Below are 21,032 nucleotides of genomic sequence, written 5' to 3'. Positions count from 1 at the left end.
CTAGGACCCCAGTGCTGCAAGATAGCAACGCTAACCACTTGGCCACCATTAGAAAGGCGTGGGCTGTTTAGTTATAATTCTAGTTCAGAGGTATGCATGCATAATTTAATTTTGAAAGCCACTGAGACATCTGGTTCTGTTGTATTTATGAAAAAAAAAACATACTAACAACTTTGCCATCCTATTCCTTAGTTAATAAATTTTAGTTTTATAAACAGTTTACATTGTTAGCAAAATATTTTGAATGATATCTTACCCTATTTTTCTTTAATTTTGTATTTAACTTATTTTCTGATAGTCAGATTTAATGCATATTTGAACAATAAAAATATGGTATTACAAGATGCGGGGAAAAGTGCAACAATGTATTACAGTGCTAAATTTAATATTATTGATTACTAATAGTTTATGCTAACACCTAACTTTCTAAATTAGACGTATTCAAAACAATGAACTAAATGTAACATAGCATTAAGAAATACAATCGAGAATAGTTTTGTGGTGTATGTATAGATGAAACTTTTCTAAAATGTATTACAAAATAAAAGACAATTAAAATCTGTAATCTTTCCACATGTAATGTCATTAGAAAGTACAACAAGTTCCTGCTTTGTCTAATGATGGTATCAAAAAGTAGTCAACGTGGTGAGAAACCTGTGCTTAATGATAATTAAGGGACTTAGAAGTCAAAGAAAATGATTTACATTTACGTTGTTTAATTTTAAGCACTAAGTTATGAATGCAGACGCAGAACAGCCATTGTGCAGTTTAAGAGCTCAGCGCTTCCTCCCTCTCTCTGACGGAGCGAAGTGGGTGGTACGCTATTTTAAGAGCCTCTGATTGGGAGAAAAAGACCTGCTAATCTGTTCTACATACCAGGAAGACAGAATATGATTTTTTCTATTCGAAACGTGTGTTGTCTTTATGAAATTTGTGTATTTTAAACATTTAATTAAGAAGTAAAAACCTTACAGCATACACAGAGATTCTAAGCTGATCATGAGGAAGAAAAATCAGCCATTTTTTGCACATAAAAAGTGGTTATTAACTATCAAAACCTGTTTTTATAGGTTTAAAAGTCGTGCAATGTATAAGTTAAACAGGAACACTTTTTAATTATACATTTTAAACACTTTAATTTTGTAAACGCAACACACATTCTGTACAGATACAGTACAATCACATTCTCCTGTCTTCTCGTGGTATAAATCGAATTAGCAGGTGATTGAGATAACAATGCATCGCCCACTGAGTGAAATGTTCTTTTTTACAAGTGTATAAAGAGGTGATACAGTATGTGTCTCCTCTATAACTCTTCAGTTTACAGAGAAATTCCGCAAGATCCTCACAACATTGTCCAATTATACTCTTCTTGTGTCTAATTTTTAGTTTAGCAGGATTTGTGCAATAAGCACCTTGTTTAATGGGGAAAACATCACCCACATCTATTACCACTGTACAACCCTACTTCAGGTGGCGTAGCCACGTTAGCCTGTGTAGTCTGCAAAAGAACAAGTAATAGGTTTATTCTATGCTGAAGGGAGAAAACGTAACATTTTGACTGTGAAGCCTTCTTCAGGTGTGAGCTCAAAATGAAACGCTTGGAGTTTGTAATGTATGGTGCTCTAAACGAGTTAAACTTTGATGAGGGCTTGCCAGCGTGGTGACGTCACTGCCTTTCATACAGTATGAATAGGAGGGACCTGGTCCGTCAGGGTTGAAAGTGAATCTCACTGTAGCTCAACTGGCTGCTTCCCTGTTGAGTGATGCTGGAGGTGTGGGTTCAATTCCCCAGCTAGTAGAGTGTGAGCCTGAAAGCACTACATTATTAATATTATCTTCTGTGTCGCATTAACTAACTCTTCAGTTTATTCTGCCAGACAGTACATGAATATAATTATATTATATTAAATTCTTTAGATACGTAATTTCATAATATATTCCCCGTTAATCAAATTCTAAAATTATGTTTTTGTTTACGCCGATAACGGGCGAATTCACAAAAAAGGTTGAAACACTATTACTTTTCACAAAGTATATAAACTTAATATGGTCAGAAGGAGGACCTAAAAATATTTCCAAAATAACTACATTAAAGACTTTCATGCTTAAAATGTTTTGGGAGAAAGTGGAATACTGGTGTGTACTTTTCTTTAAAATACCAATACCAGCCATATACAGTTTACATAATATGTTTATGTTCCTAAATTAATATCGTTTATGACCATCAGATGCATTATGCTCCTCTTCTTTTTATGCTTAGCTACTAAAATTTCTGTTTAGTTGTAAAATTCCATATAAATATTCAATATTAAGCGGATTTAAACGTGCACAGTAAAGAGATTAATTGATTAAATCATTTCACTAATCACTAATTTCGGCCATTCTTCCAACAGTTTGTGATCCAAATTTATCATATTTGGCTTGTAATTGGTGTGTTTTCCTATATTGAATATGAACTTTTTACTCATATTCTCTCCATGAGTTCAAGTTGGTGGATTTATACAGAATTGAATGGTTTTAGATTCTTCAATTACTGTGGGAGGCCCAACCCCAACTTCTCATTTGTATCTTACTCTTAACTCTTGTATTCCTCTTGTGTTTTCTTCTATTTTATATACATCTGAAAAGATTTGTCTGTAGAAGCAAGTAAGGTATGCAAAATGTATCAATATGTTAATGTCTTATTTTAGTCTCAATTACTTCTTCCCAGCTTTGAATGTCCTCAGTGTTTTCTCCTCTCCCTGTGCTTTAACCTTGCCTGTTTGACCACGTCTTGCAGTGATCCCTGAGCTTTGAACCCTACATGTTAAATGACCCTCCTTCAGACTCTCCCTGGTACTTTAATCAATTCCTCTCAGCTTAAGCCCTGCATTTTTGATCGGGTCTCTAGTTTCACTTTTGCCTCCCCTGCTTGCTTCCAGCAGAGCCTGGGCCTGGACTCAGTCTCCAGGTTGCTGCTTCCATCAGCTCATTGCAGCAGATATCACACTGGGGCCCTGGGTTCAATTCCAGACCTGGGGTGCTATCTGTGTGGAGTTTGTATGTTCTCCCCATGTTTGTGTGGTGTTCCAGTTTTCTCCCACAGTCCACAAACATGCTGGTAGGTTAATTGACTTCTGGGAAAACTGGCACTGGTGTGAGTGTGTGCCCTTTGATAGACTGGCATCCTGTACAGGGTTCAATCCTGCCTTGTGTCCACTGGCACTGGCTCTGGGTAACTGTGACCCTGAACTAGATAATTGTTTATTAAAAGTGATGTTGATGGTGTTCAAATGCTGCACTACCACTTTGTCAATTAGCTGACAGTATAAACATATCCCTGAAATGACAGATAAAGTCAAATTTCTGGGCAAACTTCAGTCTAGATTTATTTGGGAGGGAAGAAAACCTCAGGTAAATCCTACAGCACTCAAACTCTCCCAAATCTACAGTCTTACTTCTGTGCAGCTCAGCTTAAAGCTTCAACTACCTGAGTGACAGCTCCCCAGCAAAATGGTAGTCATCTCACTTAAAACATTATTATGTTTTACATCTAATATAACTCAAAGCATTATAAAAATAAATTTTAGTAAAAGGTAAAACTTTGCACACAAACGTTGTGAAGTCATCTTGTGATCACTGGTAGAATTACAGTTGAAATTTCTGAAAAGTCTAATTTAGTCACAAATTGAGGGCTGTTTCTGGTGGAGGCAACGCCAAAAAGTTTAATTTTTTGTGCAATTGACTGAAGTGGGCCACAACATCGGCTACATCAAGAACCTAGGTGATCCCATGTATTATATACTGTATGAATTTAATGTTATACCTCTGGTTATGGTTTCACTTCTGTGTTGATATTCAGGTACACTTTCACTGCTATAGCACCTGAACCTGTCTGACTCCCATGTTGAGTCTCTTCTCTAAACTTAGTCTGGCCTTCAGCAGCCCTGCAGTTGTGTTGAGTTGTGTTGTGGGGCCAGCAGGGGGCACTCACCCTGTGGTCCATGTGGGTCCTAATGCCCCAGTATAGTGACGGGGACACTGTACTGTAAACAGGCACTGTCCTTCGGAGGATATGTAAAAAGACCTGCAGTTGTGTTGAGGGTGAGTTATGTCAATAAGAAGAGAATTGTACCCAGTTCATTTGAACACAAGGTCAGTCCAGCTTTAACCAGTTTCAAGTGATTTATTTCATGACTGCAGTTCTTATAGTTCCAAACAAGTATTTTTCTGCCTCTGAAGGCCGTTCATCTGGTGTTTGTCCTTATTTGTCTTCAATACTCTTTCGCCAGTTTATTTTCATACCAAAAATGTTTATGATATGCCTGGTGTTCCATTCTTCCAACAGTTTGTGCTCCTAAATTTATCATATTTGGATTGCAGTTTGTCTTTTTTCCAATATTGAATATGAACTTTTTACTTGTACTCTATCCATTAATGTGAATTTCTGTATTTATACAGATTTGAATGGTTTTAAATTCTTCAATTTCTATGGAAGTGCCAACGTCCTTTTTCTCATTTGAATGGTACTCTTAACTCTTGCATTCCTTCTGTGATTTCTTTCTGTGATCAATGTGTTAATCTCTTAATCAGTGTGTCTCTTAATGTGTTAATCAGCTAATTGCAGGAGATATATCACTGGGTTCAACCCAGACCTGGGGTATTATCTGTATGGAGTTTGTATGTTCTCCCCAAATATGTCTGGTGATGCAGTTTTCTCCCACCGTCCACAAACATGCTGGCAGGTTAATAGACTTCTGGGAAAGCTGGCACTGGTGTGAGTGTGTGCCCTTTGATAGACTGGCATCCTGTCCAGGGTTCAGTCCTGCCTTGTGTTCAGTGCTTCCTGGGACAGGCTCTGGGTAACTGTGACCCTGAATTGGATAATTGTTTATTAAAAGTGATACTGATGGTGTTCAAATGCCACACTGCCTTCCTTGTCAATTAAGTGATAGTATAAACATATCCCTGTAATGTCAGATAAAGTCAAATTTCTCTGATTTTATTTGGTAGGGAAGAAAATCTCAGGTAAAACCTGCACCACTCAAACTCTCCCAAATCTCTCACAGATCGCCAGCAGCCATATCACTCTGCAATTCACAAATGGCAATTCACTGAAACTTAGCAGGTGTGAGCCTGGTCAGTACCTGGTGGGAGACCTCCTGGGAAAAACTAAGGTAGCTGCTAGAAGAGGTGTTAGTGGGGCCAGCAGGGGGCGCTCACCCTGTGGTCCATGTGGGTCCTAATCCCCAGTATAGTGATGGGGACACTGTACTGTAAACAGGCGCTGTCCTTCGGAGGAGATGTAAAATGGAGGTCCTGACACTCTGTGTTTATTAAAAATCCCTGGGCATCTCTTGAAAATAGTAAGGGTGTAACCCTGGTGTCCTGGCCAAATTTCCCATTGGGCCTTACAAATCATGGCCTCCTAATAATCCCCATCTATGAATTAGCTTCATTGCACTGCTCTCCTCCCCACTGATAGCTGATGTGGGGTGAGTGTTCTGGTGCACTATGGCTGCTGTTGCATCATCCAGGTGGATGCTGCACATTGGTGGTGGTGGAGAGGAGTCCCCATTAACTGTAAAGTGCTTTGAGTGGAGTGTCCAGAAAAGTGTTATATAAGTGTAAGCAATTATTATTATTATTATTAATAATCTACAGTCCTATTTCTGTGCAGCTCATCTTAAAGCTTCAACTACCTGAGTAACAGCTCCCCAGCAAAATGGTGAAGAGGTATTCATCTCACTTGAAACCTTGTTTTATACTTAATTTAACTTGAAGCATTGTGAAAATAAATAATTTCTGCAATTTTAATACAGTAATCACATAGAAGAAAAAGAGTATTATGAAAAATATATACTGTAGAAAGGAATAGACTTTTCGAGAGATTGAGAGAATTAGCATTGGTCCCTGACTTTAAACCACATTAAATAGATGTTTTAGCAGTAGTCATTTAGAGGCATAAGGAAGGTCTGGAACAAGACAGAAATCCTGGAAGTACAGTACATTCAATCTTGTTGTCTCAGTCCTTCCCAAGAGCTAGAGAGGCATCAATTTCCATCTATTGAAGTCTGGCTTCAGCTGATTTTCTACCACCTTTTAGTTACATTTTAATGTTTTCTAGGGTTCTGGGTACTGCAATTTAATCTGCAATAACATTTAATCTTATCCCAGTCTTATCGTAAATTGAATGTATTTTTTGTCTCCACGAATATAGGTTCCCCAATAACATTGCTTCAGAATTTTCTTTGTTTAATTCCTATTCTGAAAAGTTGCTGTCGTCTGTGATTACATCTGTGAGAACAGGAAAAGATGTTGAATTTCTGCTGTATATAACAACATCATCTTTATAAAGAGCCTGATTGTGTGTTCTCCTGCTATATCACCTCCCTCTGTATCCTTCTGTTGTCTTATACTCTGAGAGAATAAATCAGTGGTGACAAGCATCTCCTAGCCTTGTTCCCCTCTATGAATTAAAGCTCTCTGACAGAATACCATGAGCCTGTTCCTGTGCATTTGGTTGTTTTTACATTACATGTAGCCAAACAATAAAACCATTATGAAAACCCAATTCCCTATAAGTTCCAAATACAAAAAGGCTGTAATACTCTTTTAAGTGCCTTTTCTGTATCCAGACTTTTTTTAAAGTTTGAAATTTGCTAACCCTCCTGCAGACATCTCACATTGAAGCATTTGAGACCTGTGATTGTTTTCCCCTTCACATGAACTTAGATTCAGTTCACTTATATAGATTAATTTATTAATTTTAATAAATTAATTGCTTACACTTATATAGCACTTTTCTGGACACTCCACTCAAAGCGCTTTACAGGTAATGGGGATCCCTTCCACCACAACCAATGTGCAGCATCCACCTGGATGATGCAACAACAGCCATAGTGAGCTACTGGCAGTGCCACTGTTGACACTGCATTAGCTGTCTCCTGTAGATTGGGCTGCCAGACTCCTAACACACTGATAACATCACAGTTTATTTGATCTCAATCAGACTGACAGGTATACAAAAGGACACCTCAGCCTTTGAAAAGACTTAGTTTTTTTAAATTTCTCAAATGGAAATGTGGTATGGAAATCTAAACACATTTCTATACATTACAGATGATAATACTTGCTAAAATTATATTTCTATGTAGACCGTGAGAGAGAGCCTGGAGAGCTAATCAGTCACTCTTGTAAATCTCCTCCAAAACTTCAAGAATCTTCTCTTTTTCTGTTCTTTCTGATCCTTCTGTGCCACTGTCTTTGTTCTTCCAAGAAATGGAAGTGCTAAAGGGTCATTAAATATTTTTTCTTTCTCAATGGAGAGATGCTCTTGGTATCTCCATTGAAGTGAAACAATAGCTAGTCACAGGATTAGACTATGGACAAGTATGTACAAGATAATCTTTATCAGTTTTCAACCTCTGCAAAATCTTCATGGTCAGATTTCACTGAGTTACAGCGAGTTTCACCAGTTTCACACACAATCTTTTTGCCAATCCAGGAAAAACTGGAGACACAGCAAAGAGGACAGATGTCTCAGTCATGGGATGAGCTTTTGGAAAATTCATTACTGTTTCACAGTAAGGATGCAGGGTTTTGACATTTGGACAAGTCATTGCTCTTGTTACAATATTTCCACTATAATAAGGACTCAAGTATCATTATTTTGGCATCATGTATACTGCACCATCAGGAAAATTATCTTATATGTAAGGATCATGTTGTCTGATTAGGATGTAAAACACACTCTTGAAGTAGAGATTGACTTGTTTCTTATGATATAGGGTTTGTTGCACTGTTTTAATTTGGTTGCTAAAACTTGTTGAAAGTGACCAGTAGCATTATGTCGTTTCCCATTCCTGTGGTCAGCACTGACTCATTAATATGTTCTTTTTCTAAATACTCCTCTCACTACTGTGAAAACATACAGTATTCAGCTGCTGGAATAAGGGGATATGTGAGATCACTTGCATGTGTAATACTTTGTATACCAATTACAGAATATATTTTTTTTGTGATGTAAAATTTAACTTTCCAACACTGTCCTGTGAACATCCATGATGCAGAATAATTACACTTTTGACTATATATCCTAGCATTGTGTTTACATTGTTTATTACTTTCCCACAGTGTGTAGAAGATGTAAAAGATGGATGTTAATAAAAACATCTGTTTTTTTTTCACAAATAAACGTGGGTGTGTCTGACAGGGAGTCGGAGTTGTCAATAGAGAGTTGTCAACAGACGTGTTGCCTCGGTAACCACAGCTGATAGGAAAGAACAGGTCTGTGACAGGGAAGACAGACTAACGGCTGCAGCTACAAACTGATAAGGAGAAGAGATGCGAGAACAACAGTCTGGGAGGAGACTGTGAATAGAACAGTGAAAGAACCCCAATGAGGGGAGAGAAAGGAAAGCTTTAGTCTCGAAGGAGAATAAGGAAATCACAGAAGGGACCAGGAAGAGTGAAAATCCTGGAGGGGATTGTGGTGGAGAGCCTACAGAGTTGGAAGATTGAATTACTTAAAGGGACAGCCGCCTATTTGGGTGTTAGTGATCAGGGATGTCCAGGAGCCCACTGTGTGAGTGTTTAGTGAGTTTGGAGTCAGTGTGTATGTGCCAGCATCTGAGGTGCCACAGAGGGACCCTCTCCCAGATGATAAGGGGTATCAGGTGAGAGAGTTAGGTCTGTCTGGCTGCAAAGCTCTGGTCAAAAGACAGTGGCTGCTGGGCATGGGTCTGAGGTGTACCATCAGCTGTGAATACACAATCTGGGGCATGAGAGTTAGGCACCAAGGAGGTTGTATGTTTTTATGACAGAAAGTGTGTTGAGTCTCAGTAGTGGGATGTGATGAAGAGAGACTCAGGATAGTTAGTGTGAGAGGTCTGAGTGTGGGAGTGAGTCTCTGGAGACAGGTGTGTGTGTGAGACCCAGCCCAGTGGTGTCAAGTGAGGACGTGAGAGGCTGGAGGCAGACCTGGAAGTCCGAGTGCTGACTGGTCGTGAGGGGACCAGTGAGTGTCATGTGGGAGCAGGAGGCTCCAGATCAGGGAAAGAGCAGGAGGCTGCTTGTGGTGATTAGGAGCAGAGGGTGTCATCTCCCTGAAAGGGACCAGCCAGAGGGCATGTGAGAGATCAGGCTCGAGTCCAGGAATCTGCGACAGAAGGGCTTGGCTCAGTGAGGGACCTACATTATGATCTCGGAGGAGATCAGATAGAGAAGACAGTGGAGTCAGTGAGTTGGAGACTCGAGACCTGAGAGTTTTAGTACAGATCCCTGTGGTACTCCAATAATTACATCACCTCTGTTTGCTTCATGTTATCTCTGCTCTTTTTTTCTCTTTATTAAATAATTCTTAATTCATGCTTCTCTGCCTGTGATTTGAGAATTCCACAAAAAAGATTTACTTCATTAAAAAATGTTGAAAGTGCAAATACACAGTATCATGCTGTATGCTTTGTGTGTTCATTACTGCTTTTGCTTGTTCAAATAGCAAACAAGTTGGTTATACAAGAACTATCTTCTGTAAATCCCCATTGACCTTTTCATGTATGTGATCCTCTAGTTCAGGGGTGCCCAACCTTTTTAAATGCAGGATCTACTTTTTCATTTGCCAGTCCAGTGCGATCTACCAGTGTGAATTTGAAGCTCTGATATAGGGAAAACAGACTGTGGGCACATCAGCATAATTACGATACCCATCACTAAAATGACAGCAAATAAAAACAAGTGACTCATGATACAGTGAACAGGTAATCTTCCCTATTTAAGAAAAAAGAATATCCTACCTTAATGTGAGCTTTGGCACTGAGAAGCTTACAACAGAACACTTGTAATTTTTTTGAATGTGTTGACACTGCTGATCATGTTTTATTTTGTCCCTGCAACTCGACATTCAGGTCATTCAGCAGTTCAGTCAAGTCTGTGAGGAATGCTAAATCCAAAAGCCACTGGTTATCCTCTAACTGGGCATATTCACCATGTTTATACGACTTGAGAAACTCTTTGATTTCAGGCAACAGCTGTCTGAACACTTCTCGCCAAAAATGTTTGTTTTTGAAATCTCCAAACAGCAAGTCAGCAGTCTCAACAAATGCTTTTTTATTACTTCTCAATCCCTGAACGACTTTTTGTGATGAGCCGGGATGTGGCACACAGAGAACGATGTGATGATTGTATTAGGTCTTGTGAAAACCGACTGCTGCTAGTTGAGATTTTAATTTTTCCACTTTTCTTTTCTGTAACTCACTTTTAGCGGGAAAGTCCACATCATACGTTTTGTGTGCAGTTTTAAAATGTTGCTTTCGCGTAGACGCTTGCATTGCAGATTTGAATGCGAAAAAAATGCTCCCATTCCTTGTGGTAACGGTGCGTTTTCGGTCTCTTTATTTCACTGTTTTCGCTCAAATACTCCAACTATCAAATAGGCAATCAAACTTATCAAACTGTTGGTGAATTGATCACAGCAGGTCTGTTTCGCTCCACTATGCACTGTAGTGAATGCGGGGTTAACAAAACTTGTGAAAATCAGGAATTGACTAAGCTGTTTAGTGAATAAGTAAATATTAATATCCCCCAATTTGTGATTTTTCCAGAATATATCTGAGCAGTTGGTATACTTAGAGGCACAGTTATACCAGACATACTGTACTATATACTACATCACAGACAATAGAACACACAACACACAAATTACTATGTTTAAGGCCAGTAGCCATATCACTCTGCAACTCACAACTGGCAACCCACTGGAGCTCAGCAGGTGGGAGCCTGGCCAGTACCTGGAGGGGAGACTCCTTGGAAAGCTGAGGCTGCTGCTGGAAGAGGTGTTAGTGGGGCCAGTAAGGGGGCGCTCACCCTGTGGTCCATGTGGGTCCTAATGCCCCAGTATAGTGACGGGGAGACTATACTGTAAACAGACGCTGTCTTTCGGATAAGACATAATATCGAGGTCCTGACTCTTTGTAGTCATTAAAATCCCAGGGCGTTTCTCGAAAAGAGTAGGAGTGTAACCCTGGCTTCCTAATAATCCCCATCTGTGAATTGGCTTCATTCCTCTGCTCCTCTCCCCACTGATAGCTGATGTGTGGTGAGCGTTATGGCGCACTATCATCCAGGTGGGACTGCACATTGGTGGTGGTGGAGGGGATCCCCATTACCTGTAATCTAAAGTGCTTTGAATGGAGTGTCCAGAAAAGCACTATATAAGTGTAAGCAATTATTAATTATTATTATAAGGGTGTGTGCTCAAACAAGGTGTTCCAGAGGCCTAACATTCTGATCACCCAGAAAGTACTCCTGACTTCTACTGTGTATTAAACTCTTAAATAATGCCTACAGTGGCGAAATAAGAGATTACCTGCTTTCTAAATAAATACAACCTCATTCTCTTCTTCATCGGCTGCAGCCAGTAAATGGCTGTACATCCCTGGCTGCCCTGGTCCTACTACTCTGGACTCGGATTACACTGATTTATGAGGGCACTGTGAAAAACCCAGGTGCCACAAAATAAATATTATAAATTGGAGACATCTCTAGTTGAAGTTTCTTTTACCCAGGAAATGCAAGTTCCTTAAATTTACAGAATAGCAAGCTCTCTCCAGCAAGGTTCAAATACATAGCTCCAGTCAGGTTTTGTCTGGATGATCATCCAGACTCTTTTGACAGTGAAGCCCAACTGTATTAATGTTATCTAAATTCTAGTGAAATTTCCAGATGGATCCCAAGCTAAAAGATTTCCCCTGTGGCCGACAAAGTCTTAGGCAGAATTCTAGTTCATATGGACTCGCTCTTGACTTACTGTCTTGTACTTAAAGTTCAGTTTTATGGCTCAGACAAAGTGGATGCAGCCACAGATTGAGAGAGCAGGTCAAAGAAATAAAGTGCATGAATAAAGTTCATGGTCTTAACAACACCTTTTAAATCCAGTGATCACTACTGGAGATTAATTGTGAAAATACACTGATATCCACAATGGAGAATGGAGACAGAACTAGGCCATGACTCATTTTTCACCAGCAGGCTGCACTGAACCAATGTCACCCAGCTACACCACCTGCTGCACATGGACTTGGGTTGCTGGCACTGTGTGGACTAGATGTGAGCTACATTGGGATGGTATTCACTGCAGTATACAGGCAGATATTCATGTCAGATTCTGTCTGCACTTCCTCTCAGAGGTTACTTTTAATGTAGGGTCATCCCCCTGATGTGTCTCTCTTCCCTGGCCTGCTGGGACCTGTAATTGTCTCATACCTTAGGGGAACTGTCTTTAGCTTCAACTGAGGGGAAAACTCTGTCAGGCTATGCACTGATCTCAGCTGTCTGCTGATGCACAGCCTGTCCTGGGAAGCCTGTACAGATCACTCTCTAAAGTTGGTAAGGGGAAACGTGCACACCATCACTGTTGTCCATTAATTCGTGTTTGTTTCGGATCCTAAAGGGTCTATCTATTTCTTCCGTGCTGAGAGTCTTTAGGTGATGTGTGTATGCTGCTTTATTAGCCATATACAATTTCTTGCATTAGGAATTCATCTTTTCATATACCCCAGCTTAGTCTACATGAGACACAGGCAGTGAGAGAAGCTGGGGGGTCAGAGTGCAGGGTCAGCCATTGAAAAGCATCCCTGGAGCAGTTGGGGCCTTGCTCAGGGGCCCAACACAGTAGGATTCTTCTGCCAGCCGTGGGATATGAACCAGCAACCTTCCAACCACAGGCACAGATCCTTAGCACAGTGCCACTGCTCCGACTCATATAGCATGTATATTTATACATTGTTATAGTTAAAACCCAGGTGGTTTTTTTTATTCAAATTGTTTATTTTCTTCAAAAGGGAATGCTGTTTTTCTCAACATATCTATAAATAACAATAAAAAGTCTCCAGTTCACTTACTCCAGTGTTGGACATTTACGTTTGGGATTAATAAACCATTTGAAGAAAAACAACAACAACAACAACAACAACAACACTGTAACTGATTAAAATAACTATAACAGGACGACATAACAATAAAATCGAATAATAAATGTGAAGCAATTTTTATTATAGTTAAAAGTGAAAGTCTCCCTTCCTGGCAGTTTCTTCTCATCTTTCGTCTTCCTTCTGGAACCTAATTTGAAGCAGCAATAATCTTCATCATCCTCATTCATGGACACTCTTGAGATGGATAATGACATGATGTTGTACTGTATATTACTGCTGACCTGGGTGTTGTAGTGAAGACTTGGAAAGAAAGATGTGGATGAGCTGTGCAGTTGTTCAGCTGTGCTCCTGTCTTTTTGTCTGCAGGATGTGGAGCTGTAAACTAACAGAGAGATGTTGTGAGGATCTGGCCTCTGTTCTTCAGTCTCAACACTCCAGTCTGAGAGAGCTGGAACTGGGTTACAATAACCTGGGGGATTCAGGAGTGAAACTGCTGTCTGCAGCTCTGAGGGATCCCAACTGTAAATTAACAACACTGAAGTAAGTGAACACTGGTGATTTCTTTGTTTTTATTGTTTTATGTAGATATTCTGAGACACACAACATTCGCTTTTCACATGCATCAACACCTAGGAAGTACAAAACAAAAAAAGTTCTTCACTTCTTTGTTAATATCTTGACATGCAGTCTTTCCCATTTGCCCAAATTATTTACACATACAGTATGTATATGTTGTTGATAATTCTGTGGGTAATATTCTCCATGGGATTTAATTAATAGAATCCTTCTTCATTTGAACACAAGGTCTGTCCAGCTTTAACCAGTTTCTAGTGATTTCTTTCATGGCTACAGTCCTGACAGTTCTAAAGTAGCTTTTTTATATTTCTTTAAGTACAGTATCTTTCCCCATTTTATTCTCATGCCAAATATGTTTATGATATTCCAGGTGTTCCTGGACATTCTTCCAACAGTTTGTGCCTCCAAATTGATCTTATTTAGCTTGCAATCGATGTTTCTTCCAATATTGAATATGACCTTTCTACTCATTTTCTCTCCATGAATGTGAATTGGTGGATTTATACAGATTTGTATGGTTTTAGATTCTTCAATTACTGTGGAAGTGGCAACCGCCTTTTCATTTGCATCTTACTCTTAACTTATGTATTCCTTCTTTGATTTCTGATATTGTTCATAAATTTGAAAGGATGTAGCTGTGGTAGTAAATTAGGTTTGCAAAATTTATTAATGTGTTAGTCTCTCATTTTAGAGTCTCAATTACTTCTTCCTAGCTTTGAATTTCCCCAGTTTTTTCTCCTCTTTCTCTGTGCTTGGCCTTACCTGTTTGATCAAATCTTGGACTGATTCCTGTGCTTTGAACCCTGCATGTTAAACAACTCTCCTTCAGACTCTCCCTGGTGCTTTAATCAGTTCCTCTCAGTTCAACCCCTGCCTTATCGATCATGTCTCTAGTTTTACTTTCTCCTGCCTGCCCTGCTTGCTTCTAGCAGAGCCTGCACCTAGATTCCATCTCCAGATTACTGCTTCCATCAGATCATTACAGGAGATATCACACTGGGGCCCTGGGTTCAATTCCAGACCTGGGATGCTATCTGTGTGGAGTTTGTATGTTCTCCCCATGTTTGTGTGGTATTCCAGTTTTCTCCCACAGTCCACAAATATGCTGGCAGATTAATAGACTTCTGGGAAATCTGGCACTAGTGTGAGTGTGTGCCCTTTGATAGACTGGCATCCTGTAAAGGGTTCAGTCTTGCCTCATGTCCAGTGCTTCCTGGGACAGGCTCTGGGTAACTGTGACCCTGAATTGGATAATTGTTTATTAAAAGTAATGGTGATGGTTTTCAATTGCTACACTGCCGTCTGCAAATTTCCTGACAATATAAACTCATAATTGATTCATTCCATGCTGAAAAGAGATGCGGTTTTGCAGCCGAAATGTTGTATTTTCTCTCCTCTCTTTTCAGCATGGAATAAACCTATTTCTTGTTCCTTTGCAGACTACACATGCTGACGCAGCTACCCACCTAACTAGTATAAACTCATCCCTGTAATGTCAGATATAGTCAAATTTCAGGGCAAACGTCAGTCTAGATTTATTTGGGAGGGAAGAAAACCTCAGGTAAAACCTATACCACTTGAACTCTCCCAAATCTACAGTCTTACTTCTGTGCAGTTCAGCTTAAAGCTCCAACAACCTGAGTGACAGCTCCCCAGCAAAATAATGAAGAGGGATTTGACTTTGCCTGTTTGACCACATCTTGGACTGATCCCTGTGCTTTGAACCCTGCATGTTAAACGACTCTCCTTCAGACTCTCCCTGGTGCTTTAATCAGTTCCTCTCAGTTCAACCCCTGCCTTATCGATCGTGTCTCTAGTTTTGCTTTCTCCTGCCTGCCCTGCTTGCTTCTAGCAGAGCCTGCGCCTAGATTCCATCTCCAGATTACTGCTTCCATCAGATCATTACAGATCATTACAGGAGATATAACACTGGGGCCCTGGGTTCAATTCCAGACCTGGGATGCTATCTGTGTGGAGTTTGTATGTTCTCCCCAGGTTTGCGTGGTATTCCAGTTTTCTCCCACAGTCCACAAATATGCTGGCAGATTAATAGACTTCTGGGAAAGCTGGCACTAGTGTGAGTGTGTGCTCTTTGATAGACTGGCATCCTGTACAGGGTTCAGTCTTGCCTCATGTCCAGTCCTTCCTGGGACAGGCTCTGGGTATCTGTGACCCTAAATTGGATAATTGTTTATTAAAAGTAATGGTGACGGTTTTCAATTGCTACACTGCCGTCTGCGAATTTCCTGACAATATAAACTCACAATTTATCTTACTTAAAACTTATGTTTTACACCTAATATAATTCAAAGCATTTTTAAATTAATAAATTCTGCAATTTAAATACAAAAATCACATACAAAAATGTATTGTGAAAAAACAAGTAAAGAAAGGAATAGTCGTTTTGAGGGGTCAAGAGAAATAGCAATGGACCCTGACTTTAAACCATATAAAATAGACGTTTTAGCAATGGTCATTGAGGGACATAATCAAGGTCTGGAAATAGACAGAAATCCTGGAAGTACGTTTATTCTTGCTGTCTTAATTCTTCCTAAGAATGAGACAGGCAGCAGTTTCCATCTATCGAAGTCTTGCTTTAGCTGATATTCTAGCACTTCTTAATTACATGTTAATATGTTTTCTAGGTTTCAGGGTATTTTAATTGCTAAACATATTATTTTATCAAAATTTTATTTCAAGTTGTATTTTTTTTTATCTTCAGGGATAGCATTGCTTCAGAATTTGCATTTTTAATTTGTATCCTGAAATGGTGCTGTAGTCTGTGATTACATTTGTGAGAACAGGAAGAACTGTTGAATTTCTGCTGTATATAATAACATAATCTAATAACAAGAGCCTGATTGTGTGTTCCTCCTGCTATATCACCTCTCTCTATATCCTTCTGTTATCTTATACTCTGAGAGAATAAATCAGTGGTGACAAGCATCTCCTCCTCTCATTTCCTGTATAAATACAAAAGTCTGTTAAACCCTGTCAAATTATTTTTCGGCATCCAGACTTTTTTTCATTTCAGTTTTCAGTTTTTGTGTTTAAAGATACAGTTTAGTCTAGCCCAATAAGACCTCCAACAAAATAGTCAATTTCTCCCTGGAATGATGTCCTCTCAAACATTTTATAATATCTCTGGAATTACAAATGGAATTATTGTCACGCCCTCTGCAGCCAGAGGGCGCTCCTACTCTGTCCTGTCCCTAGTTTCCTGCTTTGCTGTCCTTCCGGTTTCCCTCTTTCCTTGGGCTAAATATTTCCGGGTCACTTATTCTGCCTCGCTGGGCATTGACGTTCGGATGTCCTGAGACCCGCCTAGCACCAGGTCGCCCCACGTCCGCTACCTGAGGGCATAGGTTTCTATACGGCACTCCAGAACTCTTTGCACTGACGAGCCCGGGCTAACTCCCCGTTCCGCCGCATAGGGTCTTTTTCGCTCTCCTGCCTCTCCACGGTTTCTCCCTTCCGACATCTGTGACAATTATACAGTAGAAGTGTACAGTATACAGTAGAGTCTTTAAATTTCTTATATGTCTTACTGTGTCTTCTCACCAGACAGAAATATCTAGGACAAACAAAGAAACATATTTTGTTTTCAATTTTCCAAGATCAATTTTTCAGGTTGTGGCCCTGTCAGCCAGCTGAAAATGCTTGTAGACATTGCCCCATGTGCACTAGTTTGGATTAAACATTGAGACTTTTGTTACGCACCAAGATAGTCTAGGGGTATATGGAGTGTGACATTAAGGGAATTTCAGGTGTGCAGGGAGAAATCTTTGGTGTGGGGAAAAGATAGTTGTAATGAATTATAATAGGTAAACAGGAGTGAAATATGTACAATTTGAATAGGTGACTGGTATTGGAGAAGAGGAAATATGAGTGGTACCAAAGGAACGTAAATAACAAACAAAATGGAGCTGGGTAATAAAATGAGGGGAAGCTGACCTAACTACAAAACCCGAAACACTCGGTCTTCGGCGTCGTCTAACGCCCTACCCAACTTCACCAACTACCCAAACCATACAAGACATTATATTAGATAAATATATTAAAAATCTTAAAAGCTATAATAGCTATTGTAATTACTATATAATCTTCTAGGGAGTGATAGAGGAGTTTTAAATGCTTTTTTGCACTGCCAGCTTATTAGCAGGATGAGTTGTTAATAATAGATGACCCCTGGTTGCTAAGTAAACAATCCAGTTGCTGAGGTTTTTTTTTCTCTACTGAATCGTGATAACAGAGACAGTGACATATCCTAGGGCTCTGAATGGTCAATAATGAATTGAAAACAGAACAGAACAGAAAAGTGGTCAGCCAGACAAATGTACTCTTTCAGTTTTCATTGACCCAGTGGTTTAGCAGGTACAGATGCAGCCATTCAAAAGGCACGGTAAAACCCCATACTGCGGCAAATAATCTGCGGCACGTGATTGGCTGGCCAAAATGACTGACAGGGGCACTTGTTGTGCATTGGTCAGTAATGAAAAGATTTAATAATTTAATTTCTTTACTGTGCACATATTAATCCACTTAATATTGAATATTTATATGGAATTTTACAACTTAAGGGAAATTTTAGTAGCCGAGCATAAAAAGAAGAGGAGCATAACACTTCTGAGGGTCCTAAATGATATTAATTTAGGAACATAAACATTATGTAAACTGTACTGTATGTGGCTTATATTGGTAGTTTAAAGAAAAAATACACACCAGTATTCCATTTCTCCCTAAACATTTTAAGCATCAAAGTCTTACATATGGTTATTTGTACGTGCTCCTTCTGACCATATTACTCATACGGCCACCAGTGTGTAAGAGCCGGCTTACCAGAGCGGTGACATCACCGCCCTCCCTTGTGAATAGCAGGGCCCACAGCCAGAGGGCTGATGGGAGATCTTCCTTTGGCTCAAGCGGCTGGATCCCTGTTGAGCTACGCTGGTGGCCTGGGTTTGAGTCCCTGATAGTGGGGGGCTGTCCTAAGCGGCAATGGCAAGGGTGCCTGCCTGAACCCTGAAGTGTTATATTGGTGTCAGCAGTTGGAATGGGATAGCCCTTTGCCGAGGTTGGTGAGTTAAGTGGGGGAGAGTGTAATGCAGACAGCCACCAGTGAGTGTGTAAGAGCTGGCTTGCCAGAGTGGTGATGTCACCGCCCTTCCCTGTAATAGCAGGGCCCACAGCCACGGGGCTGATGGGAGATCTTCCTTTAACTCAAGCGGCTGGGTCCCTGTTGAGCTACGCCGGCGGCCCGGGTTCGAGTCCCCGACGGTGGGGGGGCCAACAAGAACCCCGGAGCATTACAATTTACTTTGTGAAAAGTGATAGTTTTAACCTTTTCTGTGAATACGCTCGTTACCGGAGAGTAAACAAAAGCATGCTTTTAGAATTTGATTAATAGGGAATATAATATGGAATCGCATATCTAAAGAAATTAATCATGAAATAATTATATTCATGTACTGTAGCACAAACAGTAGTATAAGACTTTCTATTGATATGTGTACAGCTGTTTTACAGCTTGCTACATGACTGCATCTGTGGTGTGATGGTTTAAGTAACTGACTTTTAAGACTGAGGTTGGGTGTTCAAATCCAGCTATTGCTATGAGTTTTCTTTTAACAAATAAACATTTAGTTGAAAAACTTAAATAGCAAATATTATGGACACCATATTGACATGTTTTATATTCCTAAATATCACAGCATGTACTGCAGGGTGTAGGGCGCAAACCCATGTGAGCCCGAAAGCCCTACATTAATGCTGCGGCAGAAGAGAGCCCAGCTGGGGTACGCGGTGAGGGGCAGGACGGGAGTGGTAGTGGTCAGGGTGGGGATTAGGAAAGCCGCTGACCAGTGCAGCTGAACCACTGTGAAACGAGCGTACAGTCTGCGGAGATCGCCCATTTTCATGTAAATAGTTCCCTGGTTTCGCACCCCTGTATTTTGCTCTCTCTCTTTTCTCAATTCAATTCAAGGTGCTTTATTAGCATGACCGATGGGTACAATCAGTGTTGCCAAAGCAAATGAAAGTAATGATCTTTACATTAAACAAAACAAAAAAAAGAAGTAAAATAAAATCTACAGACATATTACAGACATTTACAACAAAGACATATTATAAAATATTGACATATACTGTAGGCAGCTGGAGCATTATGGGGAGACAGACTCACTGTTCCTCAGGCTATGACAGGAGATCACATACTGGGCTGCCAGTTCAACTGAGTTCCCTCCTCCCTCTCCCAGTAGGATTGAGAACCATTGGTATTCTGGCAGCTGTGGGAACTCTGGGATTAGATTTCTGAATTTCGGGAAGAATGTTTCTCTAATCCCAGAGTATCTGTCACAGTGCAGTAGGAAGTGCACCTCTGTCTCTATTTCTCCCCGCTGGCAGTGGGAGCACAGCCTGTCCTCTCTGGGCAGCCAGGTCTGCCTGTGTCGCCCAGTTTCTATGGCTAGGCTGTGGTCACTGAGCCTGTACTTCGTCAGGGTCTGTTCCTGTTTGTTGTTTCTTATTTTGGTCAAATATTCAGCTAGTGTGTATTGTCTGTTTAGGGTTCTGTAGCATTCCAGTTTATGTTGTGTTTGTGTGTGTGTGTCCCAGTGTGTGAGATATTGCTGTTTGATCTGTGCTGTGATGTGGTTGAGTCTGGGTTGTGGTGCTCTAGCAGTGCTGTCCTGAGGCTGGTTAGTGTCGGTGTGGCTCAGGTCAGTGAGCCTCAGGACCAGCTGGCTCATGGGGCTCTGTTTTGGGCTCAGCTCTTGACTCAGCAGGGCTTTGTGGTGGTAGGAATTTGGGTCGCTGTTTTTTAGGTGTAGCCAATACTTTAATATTCTTTTCTGTATGTTTATCAATAGTGGGTACTGGCCTAATTCGGCCCTGCACCCGTTGTTAGGTGTTTTTCTCTGCACACGGAGGATGTTTCTACAGATCTCCATGTGCAGAGTTTCTGTGGGGTGTTTGTCCCATTGAGTGTAATCCTGGTCTGTGAGGGGACCCCACACTTCACTGCCGTATAGGGCAATGGGTTGGATTACACTTTCAAATATTTGGAGCCAGATTCTTGTTGGTGGGTTGATGTTGAAGAGCCTCCTTCTTATTGTGTAGAAAGCCCTGAGTGCCTTCTCTCTCAGTGCCTTCACTGCCAGGTCAAAACTCCCAGAAGAGCTGATGGTGAGACCGAGATATGTGTAGCTGGATGTGTGCTCCAATGTGTTGTTGTTAAGTTTGAATTTGTACCTGTTTCCCTGAGGTCTGGCTTTCTTCTGGAAAACCATAACTCTGGTCTTGTCCAGATTGACTGTCAGTGCCCAGGTCTGACAGTACTGCTCCAGCAGTGCCAGGTTCTGCTGCAGCCCCTTTTCTCTCTCTCTCTCTCGGCTGGCGCGCGGGAGTGCTGGCTGGCTGGTTGTGCCGAAAAGAAATAAAACGCCGTTTTTCACTCCACAATGTCTGAGTCTCTGTGTCCGACCTCGCTGAACCCGAATTCACTACATTATTAATAATGTCTTCCGTGTCGCATAAACATTGGAGTGT

At 40.6% G+C, this 21,032-nt stretch overlaps 1 protein-coding gene across 17 annotated transcripts in view; it reads left to right on the top strand.

The window, feature by feature from the left end:
* Positions 1-21,032, top strand: part of LOC148647083 (NACHT, LRR and PYD domains-containing protein 3-like) — a 1,669,284-nt gene that overhangs the window by 466,365 nt on the left and 1,181,887 nt on the right. For 14 of the 17 annotated variants that reach the window (XM_088609310.1, XM_088609307.1, XM_088609296.1 and 11 more), the window contains exon 3: positions 13,278-13,451. The exons of the other annotated variants lie outside the window; for them this stretch is intronic. In XM_088609310.1, the coding sequence (XP_088465436.1) occupies positions 13,278-13,451 (174 nt within the window). The remainder of the gene's footprint in view (positions 1-13,277; positions 13,452-21,032) is intronic. 17 annotated transcript variants of the gene reach the window in all.

Source organism: Lepisosteus platostomus, chromosome 16 (genome assembly GCF_059453375.1).
Source record: "Lepisosteus platostomus isolate fLepPlt1 chromosome 16, fLepPlt1.hap1, whole genome shotgun sequence".
In the NCBI taxonomy this organism is placed as follows: Eukaryota; Metazoa; Chordata; class Actinopteri; order Semionotiformes; family Lepisosteidae; genus Lepisosteus; species Lepisosteus platostomus.
The sequence above is the reverse complement of the archived record's forward strand: the minus strand, read 5'-3'. Positions and strand labels throughout refer to the sequence as shown.